The sequence below is a fragment of the Mercurialis annua genome, linkage group LG5 (genome assembly GCF_937616625.2).
Source record: "Mercurialis annua linkage group LG5, ddMerAnnu1.2, whole genome shotgun sequence".
Classification (NCBI taxonomy): domain Eukaryota; kingdom Viridiplantae; phylum Streptophyta; class Magnoliopsida; order Malpighiales; family Euphorbiaceae; genus Mercurialis; species Mercurialis annua.
Genome location: NC_065574.1, coordinates 55,436,936 through 55,463,393, shown reverse-complemented (window position 1 = coordinate 55,463,393; position 26,458 = coordinate 55,436,936). Strand labels below are relative to the sequence as shown.

Sequence of the window (26,458 nt, the reverse complement as noted above, 5' to 3'; positions counted from 1 at the left end):
AACACTTTTTTATATCCACTTACCCCAAATTAGAGGTTTCCACTAGCAATAGAATTTTTGAAAGTTCTCCCCGAACTTAATTTATAGAGGTTCGATCCAACCCACGTGAGTTTTTCACAAAGAGCAACATTGTACAACAACTAATGAGTTTCAAATACTAAACCACTAACCAATAAATTATTAATAATTTTCACATAAAGAGTTCATATATATTTTGAAGGTTTGAATGTTTAAGCTATTAGCCCTATTATAATCGAAATAGTGAAATGTTTTTATAAGCTTACAAAATATTCATATTTTGTTGTCTGTAATGGAGGAACAGTTATTTGCTTTGCACTCTGAAAGGGTTTGCAACCGCAAACTATCTTTATTCAGGCTAATTTCCAATGATCATCTTGGTACATACCACAAACTCATTGGAGATGCTTTAAATGCCCGTTATGATATGTCATTTAGTCTATCTGATATATTGACTCTTCGCGTCCTCAAAAGACAAATTCACAATTGCAAACTAGCTTGAATTTTAAAAAGTATTTTTCCTTCTTTAAGTTGAGGTCGTGCTTCAAACTCGCAAGCTGAGGGAATGCAAGGCCTAGCACCAGACACATATCCTCCCATTGGGAGATGCTAGTTTAGACTCCGTGACCTTTGCTATATTTCCGCTCCCTCGGACTGCTTCACGTCCGAGGCATGACAGTTTTCCCTTGAGAACTAGCTGCAGTTTCTGATGAATGCATAATTCACAACCGCAAGCTACATATTTCGCACCCACCGCCTTCTCCGTTTATTTTTAAATATGAATTCACAATAGTCATACATACTTGGGAAAGAAGATTATTACCATTTGTTGAAATCAAAATTAAAAGGAAATCAAATGACTATAGCCCAACATTCTTTTTATTTTATTATTTATTTTGACAATCCACTCAAGACAATAGCTAAATGAGAAGTTAAAGTTCAAATTGTTTGGCTCGCTCACAATTTATGTGTTGATGGTATCATCAACGCAATTAATTTGTTTTTAAAAATGCATAATATAAACATTTAACATATGAGAAATTTAAGCACCTATCCAAGGAGAACTGTACATTAATCTTCCGTTTATCAAAAGCCAAAAAAACAATTAGGTATATAAGAACATCATTAGGAAATTTGTAACATATTAATCATAATTGGAGAAAACAGTGATATATCAATCTCACATCACATGAGTCATGCAAACTCATCAGTCGAAACTACAAAAGAAATTTGACACTTAAAACATAAAAGTTATAGAAAAAGTAAAACTTGAACTGTGAAAACCAGCATTGGAAGTCTATGATACACTACTTACAAAATAGCAGGAAGTTACTCGTTACAGTAAAGGGTGAGAAAACGAAAAAATATATTACACTGGGCAGAAAAAGACACTGGTGAATGATCCAACTCTTCACCCTCATAAGGGGATAAAACAAATTTGTTGGCGAAGCTAGAAGTCATCGTATGTGCAGTTTGGCGAGAAAAATAAACAAACACTTTAGTTAAGATAAGTGGTGACCGGTGAGTAAGAAGATATGTTGCATAGAAACCTTTCAAATACCACCTTTTGGCATTTTGTTTGTGTTTTCGAAAATATTTCTGAAACTCATTTTACTGTTTCGCGTTTTGGAATTTCTCATTTCAGCATTTCCCTGCAATGTAAGTGAGAAGTTCAAAACTGACCGGCTCGAATGTCTCTATCAAGACGATCTGCATTTAAAGTCCCAGGAAGCTCCCTAAAGTCTTCATTGAAGATAGAATATGCACTGCATTATAAAAATAAGAAATTTGACTAAGAAGTAATTCAACCAATTAATTATAGCAATCATAAGTTGTTCTTTTCTCAGCATTTTAAACTTTCATATTAAATTCTCAGCAATACCAAGTGCCGATGGAATCATACGTAAGAGAAATACAATATGAACTTCTTCCAATAAACAATGAACTATTATTACCTGGAGACTGAAGATAACTACTAACTTCAAACTGTAACATAATCTTTTATGGTAATAATTTATGAAATCTGTCAAACTAAAATACATTTATTTATAAGAAAAAACTTATTTGTTTCTGTTACTGTTGTTATTACAATAAAGTCATTTAAAAATTTAAATTAAAAATTAATCTTAAATTGTATAATATTAACAAGTTAAATGGTAGAACAGAAATAAACGAAGCAAGGGTGTTTAACTAGTTGAGATTAAAGCAATGAGCTAAGAGAATTCTGTTTGTTTCTTCTCAATTTTTACATCAATAACAGACTCAACTTATGTCCGCCAGCTAATTTCCCACTTTAACCCCCTCAAGCTAGAAAAGGGGAATTCTTTTGAGACATGGAAATAAACATTTATTATAATTACTTCTGGTGATTTAGTTCAGCATTAGCACAATTGTCAACAGTAGTGTATACCTGAGATCACCAGCTTGTCGTCGTCCAAGGTTAAAGAAAATCAAAAGAAAGCCTGTGCCAAGTATCTGAGCATGGTAACAAAAAAGTTAAGACATAAAAAATGGTAAGAAAAAAAATGAAATTTCTTATACTAAAGTAAAAATCATAAGTGCAATAGTGTAGAGAATGAGACATTTAGGTCACTTAGGCCCCCTGGATAAGATAACTAGGGCATTTGCTTTGAAAACTTCTTGTATATCTTAATTATCAAATATGAATGCAGGGACAATAGTAACTGGACCCATCCTGGCTCTCTTGTTAGGTTGGATGAATCAAAATGAAATTTTACCAGGGTAAAAAGTACCTTATATAAGTACTTCACAAAGTGCTCACAACTATTGGGGGTAGGGGGGAGTGTGGACAACATTATCCTTAATTTGCAGAGAGATTGTTTTCACATTACAAAACTTTGACCTATAGATCACGAAAGGAGCAGCTTTACCCACTGCCAAGGTTCACTCTCATATGTATTGCCAACAAAAACATGCCCACTAATCTATTAGATGATTTTTTTCCTTTTTTGGTTCTTTCTTGCCTAGATAAGAAAACATGGCCATTGTTAGTAGAAAAAAAAATCAGCTCAGGTTTGGCTCAACAATTCATCAATGAACTGTGTAATCAAGCCCCAAGGCAAGCACACACAAGGAGAAAGAAGAATATACAAAAAAAAATTGTTGTTTCTTCAATCAAACACTACTTAATAAAAACAAGTGCTAATTGTTTTAGATTAAGTGATAAGTTGGATTATCAAACACCACCAAGATATTGGTGCCTGTCTAAGGGCAAATAATTTTCAGATCACGCACCAAACAACAGATTTTTCAACATTCTCAAATCAAAATGGAGTAGTAAGTTATTGATCATCTTTAGTTCTTACAACACATGTATCCATCAACCATTAACCTTTTTCTTTATGAAAAATATTTTATGATTATCTGCTGCTATAATTTTCTCCCTTAATGTGTCTTTCTAAGCATGAAATGACCCATTTAGAAAAGGCTGAATGCCCTACCGCTCTCCCAAAAGATACTAGAATCCAAATTTTCTCATCCTCCCTGGTGTACTCATGAAATATTCACTTAGATTTCATTGAGCACAAAATTTGATGCTCTCTAACAAGAAAAAGTCTCCAGCTAATTGTTCTTCATGATATCAAGTTCTTTTTGCTAATACTTAATATAATATTCATCCCAATTCCCAAAATCATGAATATCGTCTTGGTTCGCATACTAGGATTCTGCATCATGAGCCTTGGTAAAAAGCAGAAGCCTCTTAAATTGTACCCCATTTCATACCCTCTTAATTTCTTTTCCATAGAAAGAACAACAAAGTTAGACATTAAATAAGAGATAAAACATTCTACTCAAGGAGATAAAACACTCTACTCAATAATTGGCTTGCACAGACTCTTCTATCTACTTGCAAACAAATATGGCCCAACTCAAATCCTCAATTTTTCTTATTTTCCTTTGTTTAAATTTCTAAATAATGAACTCTTGGACCCTGCATATTTAATTTCCAAACGAAGATGGCCCAACTGACACTCAGTTATTGTCGTTTCTCATTTGAAAATTGTTGATTCAACGGGTTCAATCCCTTTCATAAAGGTTAGAAGGTGATACAAAGTAATTTCCAGAAAAACCAGATTCAATGATTTTAACTAAATTTTTAAAGGGAATGCATATTTGATATGAAAAGACATAACTTGCAAAGTGACTTCATACAAGATAGGAAAGACCATCAAAATAACTTACATATAAGGGTCCAAGGTCCCATTTATGTGCAACAGGTGCCAAAATGAACCAGGAAATGATCACAGTCCACGCCTTTAGACTGAGAGAGAACAGTGCCACCAAAAGGATCTCTGTTATTAACATTTTAAAGTACAATTGATTAGAAGATTGTTATTTAAAAAATGTAGCAGCAATTTTAGACGCTTACCAGGAATCTTCAGTTTATTATGCAGGAAAAAGTAAAGTCTCCTTTTCCAACGATTAGTCGACTGCGGAAGCTGAAACTTCTGATATTTAAAGAGAGAAAGACTTTGCTTAAGAAATGATTTGCATTTTATAACCAGTTTCTGAAATATCTTAATACCAGTAAAAATTGCATTCTACCAGTTGATCATCATCCAAATCAAATCCATCATGAAGATGTTTAGCTGGTGGCTTTGGTTTGACAGCAACAATTAGTGAATCTGCAAACACAAATAAAATACAAATTCTTCAGAAAACAAAGACCAGGCCACCATAGAAGACTTAGCAGAAGCCATATGAGATGTGCTTAACTTAATAACAGTTGTTTATTTTTAGTACTTAAGCACTTAACAACATTTTACTGAAAACATGCAAAAGCTTGAATACGGTAATGAAAACTTATCAATTACGTAGAACTCTATAATCATGAATGACTTCAATAAACTTGTTCTTGGCAGCCAAAAGCCATCAAAAGACGACTTCATTTACCTACTGTCCCTTTTTCACTATATAGCTTTATCATCATTAAACTTCCCTTTTCACAATAGAGAAACATAGTTTAGACATTGGTAATGCAGATGACCCTTGCCAGATTTTCACTCACTCATTCTTTTCTTTGTGGAGAAAAAAAAAGGGGTAGATAGATAAGATAAGTAGATGGATTGAGAGACTGAAATACTAGATGGAATGGAAGATAATTAGTTGAAAGGTGTTGACTGCTATTCATCGTTCCTTCATCAAAAAAAGCTATAATTCTTTAATATTCAACTGAATATTAAATAATTAACTACTTGGGCTTGGAGGATTCAAATATAATACTATTATTACTGTTTTTCAAGGATGAAAATATAACATCATGGTTTTTAGGTTTTGAGAATTGTTATATGTTGCATTTGGTTAATGTTTTTGGATGTTCAAAAATAATAATTATTATAGAATTTTATCCAAATTAACTTTTTTCTACAACATATCCAAATACTCATATGTACCGAAGTACCCGAGTCCTATTTTGGATCCATATTCCCGTATTTTCAATTCAGGAATTATAATGTTCCACATGCAAATATGTATTCATTTTTTACCCCCATAGCAAAAGAATATATAAGACCTATACAATATGGCAAATCTAGACAAAAGAAATTTTCTATGTTGAAGAATAGCAAATTAAAGAAATCTATTAGAATGAGTCAGAAGATCAATCTTGATTTTTGACCACTGTGTATAAAGATACTTCAAAAGTACTTGCTTGCAACCCTACACTCTCCCTATCTATCATATAATACACAAACAACTATGAGAATGATAAACAATGATATCAACATGTCTAATTCTGTTGTATCCAGGTTAATCCATAAATGTATTAATATGAGGCTCTACACACCACAACCAAAAAAAAAAAAATATAATTCCCATGTCCTCAATAAACAAAAACATATTATAAGCGGTCTTATAGCAGGTTGCTTAACATTTAAACTCTGCAAAGAAGTACTGTTGGATGCGAAGGCACATGATACATATCATGTTAATGCAGGTCAAGTCCAAGCTTAAAAGCATTCCCTTAGCTATAAAAACTAAGACCACTAGCATTGTCATATGTCTATCATAAACCTACTTGCAGCACTCACAACCTCAACCACATGATGAAGCATATTCTAATAAAGTAAGTGACTTTCTAGGTAGCACGGACACGGAAACGGAGAAACAGTATAAAAATTTCCGACAAATTTTCTGAGACAGAAAACGTTGAGCGAATGAAGTGTCCGTACTACCTATCAAACAAAAATCTTCTATTGACTCATGAATGAAGTAATTTTGTAACCTAAACTCTAGCAAGTCACAACTCAACTCAACCTAACCTTAGCCCCCAAGCTAGTTGGAATCAAATGAAAGTAGATTCTAGTCATGTGAAACTTTGAGCTATATCACCAACTAAATTACTATTAAAAGAAACATTAAAAATGAAAATAACTGAATTGCAACACAAAATACAATTAAATTTAAAAATAAATAGAAAAAAACAATACCGGAATTATTGAATTGAAGTTGTATATCATCATCATCGTCATATCTTCTATCAAGCAGTACATTGCCACGGAAGATAAGCCTCAAATTCTCAATCGGTAAATCATGATTTTCCGCAATCAACTTTCTCAGATCGCAAACCTAAACATCCACAATTATTTGCGATTCAAAACAACGTCGTATCATAAACAATCAACACAAAAATACAAATGGAGAAGAGATTGCTACTTACTTTAAAGGGAGAGGGGACAAGAAGGCGAGATGGAGGCAAGGGGCCGATGGTTTTCAGAGTGATTTCTACCATTTTTCTATTTTTATCGATTTCAAACTCCGTATCTCCCATTTTTGTTGCTTTATTTTTTTTGCTGTTCTGAAATGTGAGAGAGTCTGTATGAACAAATGAGTACGGCACATACACCTTTCTATATGATGGTTAATTTTAGGAGAAATGCCGATTCGGTCACTAAACTTTTTATTTTTATAAAATTATACACTGTAAATAACGTTTGATTGCCTTAAAAAGAAAAATATTATCTTTAACTGATTGAAAATGGCTGAAAATAAATTATTTGATTTGAAATTATAAATTTAGAGATCAAATTGACTCTTTGCTTGTTAAATTTTATACCGAAGGACACATTTTTCTTTTTCTTTTTTGATATGACAATATATAAATACAGTTTTTTTAGAAAATAATTTTTGTTTTTTTATGTTTTTTTATTTTCAAGTTTTTTTTGAAAATGAAAATATATTTTTATATTTATTGTGAGATAAGTAAAGTTTCTTAAAGTTTAGTTGTATGTGTATTGAGTGAAAGGTCAACACATTTTTTGTTATTTACCGTCAACTAATTTGCTTTGAGTATTTTTATCAATTAAGAACAATAATCATATTTACGGATCAATTAAGGATAAAATTTAGACATCAGGAACACGTTTGAAAATCGAGATGACTTTATTTTATTTATCTATAAGTGACATAAAAATAAAGAGTATTGTTTTTATTGATCTAAAAATAAAAATATTGATCTTAATTGATCAAAACAGTAACGAGTAAATTATTTGTTTCTGAATCGCAAGTTAAGAGACCGGATCGACCCTTTACTCCATTTACATTCATATTCTATTAGGGAATTATTAAAAAATCAAAAAGTAAAGGGACTCGATAACAATTATAATGATTCATAAGGACTTTAAAGTAACCTTTACCATTCAAGTAAAAAGAAGCATCTCCCGAGTCCCAACCACGATACCTTTGGGAATTTCACTTTTTCATTGCGTCTTTCTCCTACAATTAAATTGACCTCGCTATCTTTTAAAACAAATCATCGCATAATCCTCGTAAATTTGACTTATATTAGTTGAATCTTGTGTTTGAAGCTAATAAATTGGGTGATGCAATGCGATTCTTCAGGAGAATCGCTGGATTTCTTGGATTTGTGAAAGAGCATCAACAACAAGAAGAAGAACACAACGATCCTAATCATAATCATAATCATCAGCAACGATTTTCTTCTAATTATCAAGAATCAGGTCTTCCCCGTAAAGGCCTTAGTGTTCCAGTTCAGGTCGCCGTCGACCGCCCCCAGCTTGGCCCTCTGCTCGTTCCCTCTACCTCCGGCGATGGCGGCGTCCAGGTTATTTTCTCTCAGTTTTGCTTATTTATTTATAGCCTCTTGTTCTGAATTATGTGAGTGCATCTGAATTAGATGATGTGTATGATTGTTCAGTGTAGGAAATTTTAGTGATTGCTTGTTTAAGTAGTTAGGATGCTTCTAATTAATTAGTTGTTTTTGAGAGTAGAGTGATAATTTTTGAAATTGATTCTGTAGTCCTTTTATCTATTTATAGTAATAGCATTTATAAGTAGTGAGAAGCAATAGCATTAAAGGTGCAAAACGAAATCTAGAAGAGTGAGAGAAATAATCAAGGACTGCCCTTAATAGTGTTTTAAAAGGTCACTGTATACGGGGAATTACAGGGAATGATGAATTCTTTCGTGCAGATTCTTTTTCCTAGATTGATAGCAAGAGTGCTTGTGCTCTTACTTTGAAGTTCCATCCAATTTTGTGCTTCTTAGGTAATCTAATAACTTAAAGTATATGCACATCTGCAATTACCACTAATAACATAGATTATGCAGACCGTAGGCTGTTTGATCGTGTTAATATTTAGCGATGAGGAAGCTTCACTTTCTTTCCTGATTAAATTTTGTTTTTTGTGCTACACCATTAAAAGGTAACTAAAATCGCTAGGTGATACTAAGGTGATGCATCTTTGTATTGCCATAAACGCAAGCCTCAAGGCGCAAAAAAGCACTGGCGAGAATGAAGTGCAAATTTCTTATAAGTTATAACCACTTATGAAGAGTTAGAGATGAAAATAAATTTCTTATTTTTTTATAAGAGAACCAAAAAGATCTTAGGAATTTCAAGATAACTTAAATTTCTAAAAGACTTTTGCGCTTCCTTATAAAACTTAAATTCCTAGAAAATGTGTTATTATTTAGAAGAAAACTAAAATCTAGCTTAATTTATTTAAAACTGTTACGACCTTTTCATTCAAAATAGACTATTATTTAGAATACAAAATCTACCTTTCTTATCTAAAAAGTTTATACTTTGTTAAATGGTTTAGATTACTAAAACAAAAGACTAAATGAACTCTTTATTAATCTAGCACCTCTCCTTTTTCAAAATATCATTGTGTAGGCTCTAAAAGGTGTTGCCTGATTGAAGACGCGCTGCGTTAGATGTTTAGAGGATCTTTTTGTCATTCACCTCTCCTTTGTGCCTAGGCGAGCGTCTCGTGCGCCTTTGATTCTATTGCACCATTATAGACTTTATACTTCTTTATTATGATTGCCTGAATTGGCTTTGGTCTGTTCGAGTGGCTTCCAAAATCAATGCTATACTTTTACTCTTCAATTATATTGCAGCTCATCTTGCAACAGTTCTTGGTTGTTGCTTGGGTACATTGATGCATACATTTTGAATAGTCTGGTTAACATGTTGAATGTCATTGTGTATTAATAAGATTCATCTTCTCTCAGAAGGTGGCGAGCATGCGCACACACATGCACAGTACAGACGAATTTGCTTACTAGTGTACATGTCCCTTAGTAGCTTAACTTTTGGCATGAAATCAAATTCAGTTTGCATTTCTTATGAAATTTTGGCAGAAAGAATTCATTACATTAGAGAGACTGATTGTCTGTATTTGCATTAGGCAGTTAATACAAGCTAGTCGCTTAAGATCTCTAATCTTCTCTTCTCTTGGGAGGATGATGAGCTATCTTCAAAGAAAAACTTTGAGGGATACCATCCTGCAGTGGTTTATGTTGGGGAAGCACCAATTTGGTTTCTAGATAATTATAAGTCAATGTTGTGTGGTAATTTTATTTTTTCTAGAACTACTGGAAAACTAAAAGGATTGTCAAAGCTGTGTGGTATTGTTTAACTTCTTTTTTATTTCAATTACTAGAAAGTTGTGTGGTATTTTTATAGTCAAGGCATCAATATTGCTACATTCTTGACTTGTTTGAGACAATTATAACGAAATAACTTGCTTGCACCAGATGTATGTACACCATTCTCACGTCTTACTTTCATGGTGGATCCATTTCATGTTAGTGGCTGAATGTACAGTACTTTAAGAAAATGATCTCCCTACATTAAATATAACACAATTGGGGATTTAGGTGTTTGAATGCCCCATGGAGGTTTGGAGAATCACCAATCATGAACATGCACGACTTCCAATTTATGCTTGAAGAGAATTTGTGAAGCTTTTTGCAGCACTTGGGAACCTGTGCTTCATGATTGTCCGGGAACTTATTTGCGAGTCATTTTCTTTCATTTCTTTTGTCCTATCAATTATACACGTCACTTTTTGTCTGGCTCCCATTTTCCAGCACCTACCGTTATTTTGCAAAAAGCCTATTTACTGGGTTCTCACCTGCATTTAGTGCTTGATCAGTTCTATTAGTTAATCGATTACTATGGGAAAAAATAATCAGATTTGAACGATAAACATCCGCTGAATGTAAATCAAACCCATTTTGACAATCTTCATTGTTTTGAGTGAGATATGTTTGTCTGCTTCATGTTAAAAATACTGTCGAGTTCTGCAAGAGGAGGCAGTGTGGCAGTTATGCGATGCACAACAGCACAAGCAAGGATTCTTAAGCACAAGAGAAACATGTAGTAGTAGATTGCAATGTCTTGGGGCAAAGGTAGGACCAGTGTCAAGAAATGGACAGAAGGGAAAAAAGGCCATGTATGGGTGGGAGTGAGTGAGACATAAATTCAGTAATCTGCTTCAAGTTGGAGATGCTAGATGGAGTATTCATCAAGAAAGGGTAAATTCAGGCATGAGTAATGAACAAGGAAGAAATAGAGAGTGCATGAAAGTAGTTATTATTACTTGAATCTAAATTGCATATTTAGAAGCAGTAGAGGAAGGATGTAGATGTAAACTGATATTTTCCCTTAGAGAGAATGGGACAAGGATTAAAATAACTTGATGACTTGAAAGTCCCAAATGAAATCTATGGAGAATGTTGATAGGAAGAAAAATGCTGTCAATAAGCTTCTTTAAGGTGATATCTTAAGGTTACTTTGGCTGAGAGAAGTATGGACATTAAAAATACTATGCCAGGAAAGGTTATAGATAGAAAATCTCTCCTTACTGAGCCATTTCTGTAGCCCACTGCACAAAACTCAAAAGATCATCATATTAATTAGAAATTAATTTTGAAATCCTGCCATTGTATTCAAAATTTAAACATGTTGCTTGATTAAAATCTTTTAGTTGTCTATGGTCGCCTTCAGGTGGCTGCTCTAAGTTCATTTCCTAGACTTGTCTTCTATGTTGTGGTGCTTTCAATAATAGATGTGAATATAATAGATGCGATTTATATTGATATTACTATATACATCTTTCCTAACAGGTAGAAACATATGAATATGCAGTGTGATGACACTTATATGCAACACTAGTTATCAGAATCTAAAACAATGGTGCACTTTTGTGCATTAAATTCAGTAGACACCACTTCTTGACCAGTGCAATGTAGATACGTGGAATTTTTTTGTTTTCTTGTAAATTGATTTGTTAGAGACATTGGATGTCACTATAACTATTTCATTCTTTTCTTTATTCTGTTTATTGAACTATTTTTTGTCTTCTGCATTTTTCCTGTAAGCTTTGGACTGGAGAGTTTTGTTACGTTCTTTAGAGTTCTGTCTCTCCAGTTTGTTTTTCTCATCCTTCGCCAATTTTCTAGCCAAATTCATTTGGAAATTTAAGATTTTCAAGAAGCCCCTGGTTTTGTTTGTTTAAGATGCTCAATTTGGTTTACACTATTGATTTGTTGGCAAGCTCTTCTCCCTATCTCTCCCTCTCTTTAGTTATTTATTTTATCTTATAGCCGGCAAATAGTGGTGTGCCTGTGAAATAAAGAGAAGTAATATCTACTAAATTCAGTTTTTCTAGGAGGAAAAAGGCAGTTGACAAGATATTTCTATTTGCAGCTATTTGGTGTCAACAAGATATCATTTTAAAAGATTTTTACTGCTTTTCTAGTTATTATGGCATGGTATTGTTTTCCTAGATTTTCCCTGGTCTCTCGCTTCCACTCCAGCATTTCAAATTGCTTCCACGTTCTCCCTGTCATTTTCAGTGCAGTTTTCATGTTTGGACAGGTTATACAGACTGTTTAACTTTTCTCCCTGACTTTATTATTATGCTAAAGAACATGGCTGAAATTGTTTGTTTGTGAATATGTTAGCTTTAGTGGTCTCTAGGATTTATAAGTTTCAGCAATTGCTAGTTTCTGCATGATCTTCATCTCCATCTAGTTTTCAGAACCACTTCAAAATTAAAATGCAATTTCTCAAATAGCAGAATCAACTTCAAGTTTTTTCAACTAAGGCTGTTGAAAATTTGCAACATGAAAAAAAGAATCCCTCTAGCAAATAGAGCTGGTCTTCAAATTATACACATCAATTCTATTCATAATTTTCTTCACCCCAGCTTTTTCATTCTGAAACACTTGTAAGTTTATAACTTGCCCTGATTATAGACTGTAGAAGCTAGAGGCAAGCTTCTGATCTCTGCCAATCTGCTCTCCAGAAACCTTTTGAGAAAGCCAGCCCATCAGTCCTTTTCCATTCTTGTTAAGGAATTGTAAATTCCGTATCTTCAGGATTAACAAGAGTCGCTGTTAAAATTGCAGGATGTTTGAGATCTATAGTAAGCAACTTTGGGATAAACAGGGAGTCGAATGTAACCATAAGCTTTTCGATGCATCTTTTGGTCTTGTTTCTGGAGTTCATGCATTAATTTTGTCCTGAAGGAAGTTTCAAGGGCTTGATAAACAGGCATTCAACACCAGAACTAATATCTTTATCAGTTTTTCTCTTGATTTTTTAACTTCTATTGTTAATTGCTTATTAAATTCTGGATAGAAATTGATACATAAATGCATTTTCAAGTTTGAGCTACAACTTCTGTCCACACTATCAACTGGGTGAAGTAAATAGCTTAATTTATCCTGCAGTATTTTGCTTCTGATTTCATTTACTGACACATTATGCAAAAAAGTAATTGTTGTTTGTTTCACATTTTCCTTGTATTATTCTTTCTTATGTCTCCTTATACATTACAGGGCCTAAGATGGTATGCAAAGCGGCTTAAGATAGACGAAGATGGAGATGTAGCAGACGAGTTTCTTGAAGAGGTTTCAGCAGAGACATTGCCGAATGCTGATAAACCATTGCCAAAGTTTCAATATAAGTATAATATCCGAGCAGCTAAAATCAAGAATCAGGTAATTTCCAATGATGGAAGAATCCAACAGTGTGTAGAACATCAAGGTAGATTGGTTTGGGTATAATGATTGCATTCTGAGTGAGTGGGGGCTTCTGTTTTAACATCTGTGGTGTACAACAAGTCTTGTTTTATTATAAACTTAAGACTAATTTATTCAGAAAATCAGATTTACATGCATGGAATATTCAAATCATAGTAGCAGGGTATCTAAACATAAGTTCCAGGAGGGTGGCCTCCAAGAGGGTAAGTAGGAACCGCAGTACCAGCCATGGTGGCTGTGGTTCCGACAGGCCGGTTCGCAGCAGGGGGCTGGGTGTAGCCATATTGAGTCCCTACCACAGGCAAGTGGTGGTGTCTTAACTTGTCAGCAGCATGTTTGGCTTTGGCTTGATGCAGCTCCATCTTGGCCTGAGCTTCTTTTGCCTTCCTACGTTCCTTTGCTATCTTCTTTTGCTCATGTGTTCTAGCTGTTGCTTTCTCGACCTGCAAAAGTTTCTCAATAATGATAGTGATTTAAATTTTAAATATCAGTTTACTCTTTGAATTGACATGTGAACCAAGTAACACCAAAAAACAAGTAGAATTCATACCTTTTCTTCAACTTTAGCCTGGCAGATGGTTAAGTGCTCTTTGGCAGCACTGGCCATATTGCTGAGTTTTTCCTTTGCTGATAGCATTCTCTACTAACTATTTGGACTTCGTAGTAGACTTACACTTCTGTTTACAGACAGGAGAAGCACCCGCCAAAATATAGATTGAAGCTACCCACCGACTGCTTCCACGTGGCATGCATGCAATTCCTATGCCTTCCTTACATTGACAAGTAGCGTTCCTAGCGACTAGTAGTCTAGTACTCTCTATTAGCTTCTAAAGTCTTAACCCACAAAATCAGAAAATATACTCTAATTATATGCAAAATATATGCAAGAATGCTAACTCATAGTATAAAATACATTAAAATAGTTTATATGATTAGAGGATGGTAATTAAAATTGGCAATCTATAACAATCTATTTCATGTGTAGAATATGAATGTTCTGAACCAAATATACTCTAATTTTCGGTTCATATTCACATTGAATAAAATAGTAGTCACCAATTCGAATTCATAGTCTTTAAAAAGATGTGCTGAATCGCCACCTTTTTTTATTTTGGATAGGGTTTTCAAATCTAAAGTGATAATAATAGTAGATAAATGATTAAAAAAATTAGCATAGCAAATGAGTCACAGTTTTACTGAGAACAAAGGGTCAATGCGATCTATAAATTGGTTTTTCGGAATTAAATAAGTTCGTTTGGATTTTTTGAGTCAATTAAACTTAAAATTTGAATTTGCCGAGTTAAATAAGTCACTTGACTCAATTAAATTTTTAAATTTGCGTTTTAAAAACAAATAAGTCCACTTCAAATTTACAATACCGTGTCCTTAGTACCATTTTTTTTATTAAATTTTAGTCTACAGCATATTTTCATTACAAATTCACACACAAAAAAAAAAGTTTCAAGAAATTGATTTATAAATTGTTTTACTTAATGTTATAATTATAAATTAAAAAATTTATAATATTATTATATAAGATAAAATACTGAAGCTGCCAATTTTTAAAAATGTCCTTCATTGTATTCTTATGATGGGCCAAGCTTGAACATAATCTGGTCTACAGTTATTCATTACAATAAATTAAAAAATAATAAGAAATAGACCGAAGTATTCAGTTCCAACCATGTCTACAGACCTTATCATTTCTCGCAATGTCTGCACTTTACTCAACCGAAAACCGTCAACTCCCCGCCACATTTTATCTCCTACTAGTAAAACATCCGTCAAATGTCGCCTCAAAACGGTGTCGGAGCTGCAGACGGAGGTGGAAGTGACCGGAAAAACCAGTGATCAGTCTCCTTCAATTCCCGTCCATAAAGTCACCGTTCATGACAGACAACGAGGTGTCTCTCATGAGTTTCTTGTTCCTGAGGTACTTATAATAATTTAGTGTTTTAAATTTGTGAATGTTGCAATAGCTGTTTTAATTGGTTGAATTGCTGTATGGAAATGCAGGACCAATACATATTGCATACTGGTGAATCATACAATATTACACTTCCATTTGCTTGCAGGCACGGTATTGTAATTCTCACTTTTCTTCATATTACATCATTTTATTATCTTTTCGTGTTTTTTGCGATTTAAGCACATAATTCAGAACTTGGCACCCAATATTTAAGGCGTTTTTTCCGTAGAAAATAATATCGTTTTGGCAGTTTTGGATGACTAAAATAACATATGATTAGACATTTGGATTGTAAAATTCAAATAAAAGTTTCGGTTTTTTATGCCAGAAAATGAAAAGTTGAGATTCTTTATGCCGGGTTTTAAATAATGTGCTTAAATCGGGGGGAAAAAAAAGCTAAAGATTATGATTTTATATACAAATAATGCATTATCCAATTATGGTTCCGGATAAAGCTAAATATGAAAGGCTTCAATATGAATTGAAATATTGTTTTGGGTCAATTCTCATTTTTGGAAATTATTGTTGTTAAAGTTCAATTCTTTTGAAATTTGAATTCAATCCAAAGAACAAGTGACATGGTTTTTGAGAGAATTTAATATAGTGAAGTCTTCGTTTTGGTCTCTTTTGATGTAATTGTTTTGTGGGTTGAAATTGTTGTGATTCATGAATTGATTCCTGTACTGGCAGGTTGTTGTACTAGCTGTGCTGTACGTGTAAAATCTGGAGAAATTAGACAACCTGAAGCGTTAGGGATATCGGCTGAGCTTAAATCCAAGGCATGAGCTTTCTTTCTCTCTTACCATCATGTTAAGATTCTTTTATTGGTCAGATGAACAATAAACTCCTTTCTGAAAGTTCTTGTTTTGAGCTTCTGAAACATGTTATGTATTGATAGCATGACTAGAAAAATTTAAAATGCCTCATTCATTTCATTAGGCTGCTAGCTAAAGTTTCGTTTGATGGACGACAGAGTTCCGAAAATTAGAAGTTGTGATGATCTGAATACATTTCTCAACAGGACATGCTACAATGTAATCAATATCTCTCATTTATTTGATATCCTTGATAAAAAAAAAAAAAAAAAGTGGTAGGCAAAGTTAACCAACGTACGAGGGACTTCTAAAGAAATAATATGCTTAGCCTTTTGAGCCTTGGCTTAAAAGCTGGAGTTTGCTAGTTGGTTGATGCAGTCAAGATACAGTTCTTTGAATGCCTTAAAATATTTTTAGTACATAATTTATGTTTATACCGCATTATGTGAAAGTTCTAACCTGGTTTTGAGCTTGTGATTGTGTGATGAATTTTTCATTCACCATAGTTTTCGAACCTGTGTGAATTCATGTTTGTTTAATTTGAATTGCAGGGATATGCACTTCTTTGTGTAGGTTACCCATCTTCTGATCTCGAAGTAGAAACACAAGATGAGGATGAGGTAACTTCTAACATTTAATTCAACTTTTTTTAGGAAGAATTTTACATGCACAAAATATTAAATACAAACAATATTTGGATCATGATTTAAAGGTCAAAAGATTAGTTTTATACACTAGAATGCAACGAAAGATTGTGTGGATCAAAGATAGAAAGAGAGGACAAAAACAGAATGAGAATATAACATTTTTCCAATGTAATGGAGTCGGTAGAGAATTTCTGTTTGCTTGCGTTGAATGATAGATCATTAGATCGTGATGAAATTTTCTGTGCACAGGTGTATTGGCTTCAGTTTGGAAGATATTTTGCCCGAGGACCGATTGTAAGTCCTGCATTCTCAAATTATACTATGATTTTAACATTAATATATGAAAATAAGATGAGCAGATTCTTAGTTGCATTTCTTTTATCTTACTTCTGAACGCTTCAATGTCACAGGAAAGAGATGATTATGCCTTGGAGTTGGCCATGGGTGATGAGTAAGCATTGTTGCACATTCACGGAACTAAAAGTGAGATCAATCTAGTCTAGTATGCGGATTGTTTTGAACTTCCCTTTACTCTTCATTCCGACTCTTCTTTTGTGTCTGCTGATTTCAGCTTAACATACACCACGGTCCATAAGTAAGTAGCTTGAATGGGGTGTAGGACATGTAGTAGCTCTCTTGTGAATTCATGTATGTATTAATCCTGTTCATTATTTGCGAGCATTTCACTCTTCATAGTTCTCTAACATTCCAAAGACTAGAATATCTAAATGCATTCAGTCATTCAGAAGCTGTGAAAATTTGATCCTGAGTATCACTCTCTGCTGTTTTTGGGTTCACTAATAACTATTAAATTATATCTGGACTTTTTACCACTTTTTCATTCATCCTTGACACGATATTTAAGTATTGGATTTTTCACCATTTCAATTGTTTATCTCTATCAGTTGTAGTCTTCAAACCACTCGAATAACATATTTTGACTCGTTAAACTCAAGACATGACAATGTCGAGTTGAGGTTCCAATTAAATACTTGTGGTATTATCTCACTCGAAAAGATATTTGTGGTTTTTCTCACCCTAAAAGAATTTTATTATTCATAGCTTTGATTTGAACTTATCATCAGCTCTATACTTCATTTTGAAAAAAAAAAATAGATTTAGTCTATCATGTCATACATATACACATTATAACATATCATTAAAATAATAACAATATTATAATAAATGTGTGGAGATTTCAATGATGACATTACATTATTGCCATCATTATCTCACTTCAAACGTTGTCTTAGTTTTTTGAGATTTTTGTTTATAAAACAAACTAAAATTCAAAAAAATTTGGTGATAGAAAAGTAAAAAAATCAAGAACGGTGAGTAATTATTAACCTAAATAATAATGTTGCATATTGTTTTAGCATAAAGAAGATGTTGGCCTTTGTGACATAGCATTTGTTGGGTATTTCAATTTAGCATAGAAAAGAATATGCTTCTCCGGCATTGTCTTATAAGCACAGACGGGACGATGCACGAAATTGACTTGTAATAGTATCCAAAATTGTGCACTTTTCTTTTTGAACATTATTGAAACCCTCAAACCAATGAAAACAAGACAAGTAATTCATAGCCAAAATTAACCCTTTTTTCTCTCATGTACAACAAATCTTTTAAAACAATAACTACAGATTTATCAACTTTATGATTAATGGGAAGAATTTGGACCACTTTCTATTTATAATAAACATCACATCAATACGAAAATCTACATCATAAATATCATGTGATATGGTGAAATATTTGATGAAATGACATCACCAAAGAAAAAGAAATTGGTCATATATATACAAGAAAAAAAGTAGGAAGTTAGAGGAAAGTATTAATATAGACTTTATGTGCAATCAAATTATTAAAATTATGAATAATGAGAAAATAGTCAAGTGAATTTTGGCTATCAATTTAAAAAATAAAATGTCACAACCACATCGTTTTGGCCCTAAACATTAAAAAAATTAAAAACTACAATTCTAATTTGAAACTGTGCGGTCACGTAGTGCGAAATGTTAAGATAATTTTACATTGCTAAAATTACAAAATAGACATATATTATATATGTGAGGGCTCATTTATCTATTAGTTTTTAAGGAACTTGTGTTGTGTGTAAGGAATTGTACTAACAACATTACACCATTTGAGTTATAATATATTAGTATTTATTAAGTTTTTTTTATCGGCACCTATTAGTTAGTACTAGTTATTAGGTCATAGTCACATTCACATACATGTGAGTTACTACATATTAATCCATTTATAATCAAGTATTCCTATCAATTAATTTCTAATACGGAACCATAACTAGGCACTGGGCATAAATCCTCGACTTCTCGCCCAAGGGGGGTGTGGGGTGGACGCCCCACCATGCTCCGCTGATTCCGCCTCTAGGAAACGGTTTTGAATCTTAATAATTTTATATAATTATATTTAACCACCACTTAGATAAGTTTGCTTCTATTAAAAATCTTGCATTGCATCTTTCTTGAAATATCTGTTTGGTTGGTTATGTTATTTTCATCCACCAAAATTTTAACTCTACAAAATGACATTAAAGAGGTGGTTTGTATTTAGACCATAGAAACAATTCAAGCAAAATAAGATAGCAATGGGACAACTCTTTCTCGTGTACTTGATGCTTACTTGTCAAACTAAAAACAAATTAAAGTTTATTCATCCAATCTCAAAGTTTTCTAGATGCACTCACCACTCACTTTACTTTATTTTAAATTAGCAAAACTGCTTATTCATAATTAAAAGACAATAATTAAAAAAGGTTACACAAAGGGGTGAAAAAAATAACTCTATACATGTGACTTAAGTCATTAAAGATACTGTAATAATATCCAAAACTGAAGCTTTAAAATCTGCAGTCACCAACTTAGGCTTCTAATGTTTTAGCTGTTGAACTTCTGTTCGGTAGCGCTTGTCGAAGCCTGCATCCAGCAACACCACGGTTTACGGCAATGTAAATTAGGGGACCTTTAGGTCTATGTGAAAGACTAATGAAAATGCTAAAATGGGAAATATCCAAACGGAAAACAACAAAACATTATTATTTTTGATTTTTATAAACAAAATGCTGTAACGGTAGGACTCTAGAAGCTTTAGTGCAGCATATCGTCCTAGTAACTTTATCTATGTTTGTCTAAATAATACCAAGGAGATTTAAAACTAGGCATTTTTTTTTGTTTAATTGACTCGTTTTGAAGTTCGAGCTTGAGACCTCGAATTCAAAAGAAAACTTCGGTACTGATTGGTAATCTCAGCTTGTTGTTTTGATAACATACATTTAATGAAACATAAAAGCTTTATATCAGTTACCTATAATCATAGAACATGCTCTCAAGCTTAACTAATTGTTGTTTTTAGAACTACTTTTTGCATATTCATATTTTTCGTTGGCTTCCGATCCATTTATGCTTATAGATCGTAATGCACTATGTCCTAAATTTCATCCGAAAGTAAAAAATAAAGCAGATTATAAACTGACCCCAATTGATGTCACAAAACTGCAAACAGCACATTTTACAGATCGAGCTCCATACTGATACATCAATAGCATTCTGCAGTTCCCACAATTGACATGTGCCACTTGATTTGCTGTAATAATATAGCTTAAATTGTACCTTATTCCATCTACAGATGAAGCAATGTTAACCATATTTAGAATGTAATGCCATTACCTTCCATGGCTAGATTAACTGTGTGACAACAAGAACATTGCACACTTGTTGCTCCGCGGATGTACATTAGTAAAGTGTGACACCCCCCGCATACCAACTGCGCCATTTCCGTGCCTATTCGAGATTCAACACAACGATCAATACCAATGTAGCACGGAAGCAATGAAATACAAAACAATCGGAATCACATATTTTACAAAAATAAATTATTAGTTTCAAAATTATTTACGAAAAGAAAAATAAAACGCCAAAACTAGAACTCCACAAGTTTGCGTGCAACATGGATGAACGAGAAATGTAAATATCATTAGAATGAGTGGTCGTGAGTCTTTTAACGCGTTTATTTGTCAATTTAAGCTCATGAATCACATTGAACTAGTGATCAAAAATTCTATCAAGAGTGTTAAGCAGAGAAAACAAAATGAACTATACCAGGAGGCGGCACGGCTGTAACTGCATTGCATACAGCACAGCATACAGAGGTTGCTCCAACAGGGTACAGTAAAAGGTTTCGACATCCAGAACACACGAGCTGACTCTGTGCGGCTGCTAACAAAAAACATAGAATTTATGTACTCATCCAGCAATATCAAGTAATCAGAACATAATAAACATGAATCTATATATGTTGCTCTCAGTGGCGGATCCAGAATTGCTTTTCAGCCCGGGCTATAAAATAAGTAAATAACAAATATATGAATATTATTTATATTAACAAAAAATAATGGTAAAAATTATAATTATTTTTGTATTACTATTAATCACAATGATGAAATTGTAATATTTGAATTAAAAGCGTTATAAAATAAATTGATTGTCAATTTCCACAAAACTATGTCTCTCAATATAACATATTAAGATATCTCTCTAAAAATCAATACGACATCCTTCTATCCTGAAAATATGGCCAAATTACCCTTTCATCACAAGAATTGACACATTTTGATGTTCTAACTACAAAATTATTCATAACCTAAATTTATTTATTTTAATTAGTTTTCATAAATTCATTTATCAAAAAAATTCACAAATAAAATAAACAATTCATCAAATATCAACAAAATAATAATTATTCATTGACAAAATAAGATCAATTATCAATAAAACAAAGCAATTATCAACAAAACAAAACAAAACGACAATTATTAAAAAAAATTACTTGTTGTACTCTGACCAATTATGTTAATTATTTTATTAAATTCATTTAAATAATCTAAAAATAAAATCGAATATATTTATTGCATAAACATATGAATTATAATAACATGTATAAATTAAATAAAAAACATAAAAAGAGAAATTTACTGAAAGTTATTAGAATCTGTAATTTTTTTATTGAAGATTGAAGTTTGATTTTAAAAGATTTAAAATTAGAGATATTCAGATTTTAAAAAATGAAAAATTAGGTTAAAGAATTAAAAAAAGAATTTTGTATTTTCAAATTAAATTTTGTTGATTAGTGATAATTAGAGACATTATGGAAAATTTAGAGATTGATTTGAAAATTGAAAAAATGTTAAGGAATTTTCATTTAAACAAAATTGGACTGCGGAGCAACAGTGGGAATTTTAGTTGGCTTTTAAAAACCAATTAGGGCCTAAGTAGTTGGGTTAAAGGAGTTAAAAGAGGCCCTTTACAATTAAAGAAAAATGAAACCGTTTTTTAACCTAGAAAAACAACAGCCTCCTTCTTCTTCTTCTTAGCCCGGGCTAAATGTGAGCTGCCACTGCTCAAACTCCACCGCGTCTTCACCGGACCTCCAGCGACTCTCCAAGCTCAGCCCTGGCTCTAGCCTACCCTAGCCTTAATGTATGCTCATGCTTGTACAACTATTTTTAATGTATTTCTGGCATTTTTTAGAAAAATTCTTAATAAAATCGCGTTTATTTTGCGAAAAAATACCATTATCCTCTGAAATTAATCAAAAGTATTAAGATGTTTTCACCTTCGTATAACACTCTTATTATCTTAATGTTAAATGTATTAGGACCAATGTAGATAATAAATTAAAACTTAAAAATAAAATCCAAAATAATTAATGAGACAATCTATCTTTAAAACTATATTAAAGAAATTAAAAAGTAGAAAAAATACCATTAGCAGGAGGAGGTGTATAAGGAGCAGAAGGAGTTGGATAAGGAGCAAGAGGAACTGGCATTATAATATCTCTTACAAACTAATTTTGCTTTTCTCTTTGTCCTACTTTTCCCATGCCTGTAAAACATTACAATTAAACCAACAAATCTTAAATTGTACATTTAATATTTATAATATACTAAACTTTTTTTGTATTACTATTTAGTAGGTAGAAATGAGAGTAACTGTTCTGGTGTTACACTAATTAATTAATGATAATACAAAAAGTTAGTTAGTTAGTTATTACCATGTGAGAAACTTTGTATTTGGATATAATTAATTATGGAAAAAAATGTTTAGCATTTTTGTTAATTTTTGTGTTTGGAGAGAGGGAAAAGGTTTGGAGAGTTGAAGACAAATAAGCAGACTAATGGAAAAATGAGAAGTGGGGCAAACACATGGCTTTAACAGCTAGCAAGTTGATGAAGTTTTGAGAGAGAAAAGAGAAGATAAATTTAGAAATGGACAAAAAGAAAAAAAAGAGTAGGAAATGGTGTTGTAGAAGTTATTATAATAAACACATAATTATAATTATAGTAGTAGTAATAAAGCTTAAAGTGCATTTAAATATTGTTTCAATATCCTAAACATCAGGTGAAGGATAATTTTATTATCATTAGCTAATTAAAAAATATATAATTCAATTAGAATTAATACTCCTAATGCTATTTAAATTTATTATTCACTATAAATATCCTATCTTATTCATCTTTTAAAATAGATATAAAAACCGAACACATAATATAGATTAAACCTTAATATGAATAAGAGAATGAATGGTGTGTGATATCCTAATTTTTTTTGGGTAATTTTTTGTACAAAGTTAAAGAATTTTTGATTTTGTTTTTTAAGAGTATATTTAATAGAGATATTTTCTATTTGTTGAATTTCCACCGATTTTATACTCCTTTTGATGATTAGTGGACGACTCGATTATTTCGCCCGTCGATGTACACTTTAATGTCGAACCACGTAAATGTGTTGTATTATTTATTTATTTATTTTGCTATATTGTTATAACTAAAATATCTACCGGATGGTTTCGATTCATCGGCACATATCAATTCGATCACGAACCGATTACAACAATGGATACGATATCTTCAACAATTGGTATCAATATTCCAACAAATATAAACTCTTTTTCATTTAGTATCAATGATAATTAAAAAAATTAATTCTTTAGTTGTTCAATTCTCTTTCAATTTTAGTTTGGATGTTATGTATGTGTTCATAATATTTGTCGCATTTGAAAATTAATTTGATTCATAATATTTATCACTTTACAATATTAACAAATCATTATTACTATTTTTTTCTTTCAAATATATGCCTTATAATTTATTGAAAAGATATAATAACACAAATTAAAAAATTATAATTTATAAAAGTCTTAATAAATTGAGACATAATAATTATATTCTTAATTCGTATGTCAAAACTAAATGTGATAAATATTATAGACCATGGAGAGTATATAATATTAAGGATTGAGTCTAATCGAGTTAAAATTGAAGCATTTTAAATATCTTTTAAATAAAAGTATTAAAGCTTATAAAGCATACCATTTACAATAGTGTAGGATTTTAATTGATGAATATAAAATCAATATTAGAGATGAAATGAGACGTGCATATGTGCTTAAAGGTTCTTGTCAATCAAAGAGCCATACAGTTCCTCACAAAAAATTGAAAATAAAAATAAAAAATTTCAAACTACTTGGTTTATTGGTTGTGTGTGGTTGGAGTATAATATATCAAAAGATGTGAAATTTTACTTTCGTGTTATTTGTTTAAATCACTAAAGCCTAAGTATCAAGGCGGCAAGAAGTATTCACAAAAATGGAATTCAATCATTGGAAGAATGCAAGGTTTAGATTTGGAGAATACGTTGGAAATGTTGGTAGCGACCACAGTTATGCAGCGAGAAAATATCAAGCATACAAAAACCAACTACAAAGTGTGGAGCACATATTTACTTAATATTTTTCAGACATGGATGTTGCTTATTGTACTCGATTGACAATGATTTTGGATGCTATCTGATTCTTACTCGAATAAGGATTAGGCTTCCGTGGTTATGATGGGTCGAATGATTCACTGAGTAGAGGCAATTTTTTCAGTTACTCCAAAGGGATTGTGAGCATAATGAAGAGATTACACATGTGCTAAATATTAATGCTCCAGATATTTTATTAACATGATTTAATTGATTTACATTTACTAGTAAAATAATTTGATTATGTTAAATGATTAAATTTATTTTTCAATATTATAGGAAACAATCAGATGACTTCTTCCAAAATTCAAAAAGAATTATCGAATGTTTGTGCTGAAGAAGTAAGAATTACCATTATTAAGGATATTGAAGATTGTGTTTTCTCACTCATGGTTGACGAATCCCGTGATAAGTCAGTGAAAGAACAGATAGCGATTATGGTGAAATATGTTGATAATCATAAAGAGATTCTCGAAAGGTTTCTTTTAGTTGAGCATGTAGCAAATACTTTATCATATACTTTAAAAGAAGTTATTGACAACTTTTTTGCAAAGTATGGAATGTCAATATCTAGATGTGAGAACAAATATACGATAAGGCTTCAAACATGAATGGATAATTATGCGGTTTAAAGTCGCTCATACATAATAAGAATTCTTATGCTAGCTGTGTTCATTGTTTCGCTCACCAGCTTCAATTGGTGGTCGTTACTGTTGCAAAAGCATTTTGTGGAAATTTATTTAGTTATTTATCCATAATTATGAACATTGTTGGAGCTTCCTTTAAAAGGAAAGATACACTCAGACGAAGCCAACATGACCGTACGGTGACACGATTAAAAAAATTATGAAATCTCTTCAGGATGAGGGTTGCATCAAGAGATAAATCTTACAAGACCTAAAACATAAGATGAGGTACTCATTATTATACGGTAATTCGTAAAATTGTCGATGCGGCCTGCAGTAATGAAAGTCCTTGGGAATATTCATGATGGTGCGACTAGTTCATAGCAAAAAGGTATAGCTTTAGGTTTGCTTGACCAAATGAAAAATTTTGAATTTACATTCACCTTGTATTTGATGAAAAAAGTGATGGAAATTACAAATGGATTATCATCCGTTTTGCAAGAGAAACATCAAAATATTGTGAATACTTTAGACATGGTACATGTTGTAAAGGTCAAGTTCTAATTATTTAGGGAGGGTGGACAAAATGATCTTTTTGATAAGAATCACAAGTTTTGTGTTGAAAATGGTATCGACGTGCCTAACTTGAAAGATAGCTTACTGATTCGTGGTCGATCAAAACATAAAGGTCAAACTATAACATATTTTCATTGTTAGTGTGTTGAAATATTTTTTGAAGTTAGTGATTTTTTTAAATATTATTTTTCATTATTATTACACTTCATAATTCTCATAAATTTAATATTTTTTACTTTTATTAAGTTATTGATGTTGTGCATGAGATTGATAGTCGTTTCTCAAAAAGAAATGTTAAGTTGCTTTCTTGCATAAGCTAATTTGATTCAAGACAATCGTTTTCTAGATTTTTGATGCTTTAAAATTGCGTCGTCTAACCGACTTTATCCATAAGATTTTTTTACATTTGGTTTGATGATGTTGAGCGATCAGTTGGAGATATGCATATATGATGTAAGGCAAAGTGTTGATTTTATTGGACTTATGGAAATCAGACAACTTGCAAAGAATTTGGCCGAAACAGAGGAGACTGAGGAGTATATTGTTACTCGCATTATTTACTGATTGATATTACCATTGGTTTTGCCTGTTGTAACTGCTTCAATTAAAAGGGCATTTTCAGCAATCAATATTATCAAGACTGATTTACATGATAAAATGG

At 32.1% G+C, this 26,458-nt stretch overlaps 5 protein-coding genes across 6 annotated transcripts; 2 read left to right on the top strand and 3 right to left on the bottom strand.

Moving 5' to 3' along the window:
• Positions 1 to 1,143: 1,143 nt before the first annotated feature.
• On the bottom strand, positions 1,144 to 6,860 carry LOC126679733 (uncharacterized). Its single transcript, XM_050374700.1, has 7 exons — positions 6,698 to 6,860; positions 6,468 to 6,606; positions 4,585 to 4,664; positions 4,409 to 4,487; positions 4,222 to 4,331; positions 2,429 to 2,493; positions 1,144 to 1,784 (listed from the first exon to the last, which is right to left on the bottom strand). The coding sequence occupies exons 1-7, from the start codon at positions 6,806 to 6,808 to the stop codon at positions 1,691 to 1,693; spliced, it is 678 nt and encodes a 225-aa protein (XP_050230657.1). The 5' UTR covers positions 6,809 to 6,860; the 3' UTR covers positions 1,144 to 1,690.
• An 848-nt stretch (positions 6,861 to 7,708) lies between these two features.
• LOC126683250 (uncharacterized) lies at positions 7,709 to 13,475 on the top strand. The gene is made up of 2 exons (XM_050379097.2): positions 7,709 to 8,101; positions 13,135 to 13,475. Exons 1-2 carry the CDS (start codon positions 7,865 to 7,867, stop codon positions 13,360 to 13,362), a joined length of 465 nt encoding a protein of 154 aa, XP_050235054.1. The 5' UTR covers positions 7,709 to 7,864; the 3' UTR covers positions 13,363 to 13,475.
• Positions 13,476 to 13,505: 30 nt separating this feature from the next.
• Positions 13,506 to 14,161, bottom strand: LOC126683251 (late embryogenesis abundant protein 18). Its single transcript, XM_050379099.2, has 2 exons — positions 13,889 to 14,161; positions 13,506 to 13,781 (listed from the first exon to the last, which is right to left on the bottom strand). Exons 1-2 carry the CDS (start codon positions 13,973 to 13,975, stop codon positions 13,506 to 13,508), a joined length of 363 nt encoding a protein of 120 aa, XP_050235056.1. The 5' UTR covers positions 13,976 to 14,161.
• Positions 14,162 to 14,978: 817 nt separating this feature from the next.
• On the top strand, positions 14,979 to 17,462 carry LOC126679752 (ferredoxin C 2, chloroplastic). Its single transcript, XM_050374725.2, has 6 exons — positions 14,979 to 15,271; positions 15,355 to 15,418; positions 15,998 to 16,086; positions 16,674 to 16,742; positions 17,019 to 17,063; positions 17,180 to 17,462. The coding sequence occupies exons 1-6, from the start codon at positions 15,023 to 15,025 to the stop codon at positions 17,222 to 17,224; spliced, it is 561 nt and encodes a 186-aa protein (XP_050230682.1). The 5' UTR covers positions 14,979 to 15,022; the 3' UTR covers positions 17,225 to 17,462.
• A 1,965-nt stretch (positions 17,463 to 19,427) lies between these two features.
• LOC126680133 (protein LOL1) lies at positions 19,428 to 23,038 on the bottom strand. Of its 2 annotated transcripts, none has more exons than XM_050375188.2 (6): positions 22,845 to 23,038; positions 22,556 to 22,675; positions 20,894 to 21,010; positions 20,462 to 20,575; positions 20,269 to 20,378; positions 19,428 to 19,711 (listed from the first exon to the last, which is right to left on the bottom strand). In XM_050375188.2, exons 2-6 carry the CDS (start codon positions 22,617 to 22,619, stop codon positions 19,673 to 19,675), a joined length of 444 nt encoding a protein of 147 aa, XP_050231145.1. In that variant the 5' UTR covers positions 22,620 to 22,675; positions 22,845 to 23,038; the 3' UTR covers positions 19,428 to 19,672. The 2 variants fall into 2 exon arrangements, with proteins under 2 accessions (XP_050231145.1, XP_050231146.1); XM_050375189.2 differs by having other exon boundaries at positions 20,894 to 21,007.
• Between the last annotated feature and the right edge of the window lie 3,420 nt (positions 23,039 to 26,458).

Excerpts from the sequence above, each read along its gene's own strand:
- LOC126679752 (XM_050374725.2), top strand. The coding sequence starts at position 15,023 with ATGTCTACAGACCTTATCATTTCTCGCAATGTCTGCACTTTACTCAAC. Across the intron at positions 15,272-15,354 it reads ATGAGTTTCTTGTTCCTGAG|GACCAATACATATTGCATAC; the intron begins GTACTTATAATA and ends ATGGAAATGCAG. Across the intron at positions 15,419-15,997 it reads TCCATTTGCTTGCAGGCACG|GTTGTTGTACTAGCTGTGCT; the intron begins GTATTGTAATTC and ends CTGTACTGGCAG.
- LOC126679733 (XM_050374700.1), bottom strand. The coding sequence starts at position 6,808 with ATGGGAGATACGGAGTTTGAAATCGATAAAAATAGAAAAATGGTAGAA. Across the intron at positions 4,665-6,467 it reads ACTTCAATTCAATAATTCCG|ATTCACTAATTGTTGCTGTC; the intron begins GTATTGTTTTTT and ends TTGTGTTTGCAG. Across the intron at positions 4,488-4,584 it reads ATTTGGATGATGATCAACTG|AAGTTTCAGCTTCCGCAGTC; the intron begins GTAGAATGCAAT and ends TTTAAATATCAG.
- LOC126683250 (XM_050379097.2), top strand. The coding sequence starts at position 7,865 with ATGCGATTCTTCAGGAGAATCGCTGGATTTCTTGGATTTGTGAAAGAG. Across the intron at positions 8,102-13,134 it reads CCGGCGATGGCGGCGTCCAG|GGCCTAAGATGGTATGCAAA; the intron begins GTTATTTTCTCT and ends TATACATTACAG.
- LOC126683251 (XM_050379099.2), bottom strand. The coding sequence starts at position 13,975 with ATGCTATCAGCAAAGGAAAAACTCAGCAATATGGCCAGTGCTGCCAAA. Across the intron at positions 13,782-13,888 it reads AGGCTAAAGTTGAAGAAAAG|GTCGAGAAAGCAACAGCTAG; the intron begins GTATGAATTCTA and ends AAACTTTTGCAG.
- LOC126680133 (XM_050375188.2), bottom strand. The coding sequence starts at position 22,619 with ATGCCAGTTCCTCTTGCTCCTTATCCAACTCCTTCTGCTCCTTATACA. Across the intron at positions 20,576-20,893 it reads TACAGCCGTGCCGCCTCCTG|GCACGGAAATGGCGCAGTTG; the intron begins GTATAGTTCATT and ends AATCTCGAATAG. Across the intron at positions 19,712-20,268 it reads GTTTTGTGACATCAATTGGG|GCTTCGACAAGCGCTACCGA; the intron begins GTCAGTTTATAA and ends TGCTGGATGCAG.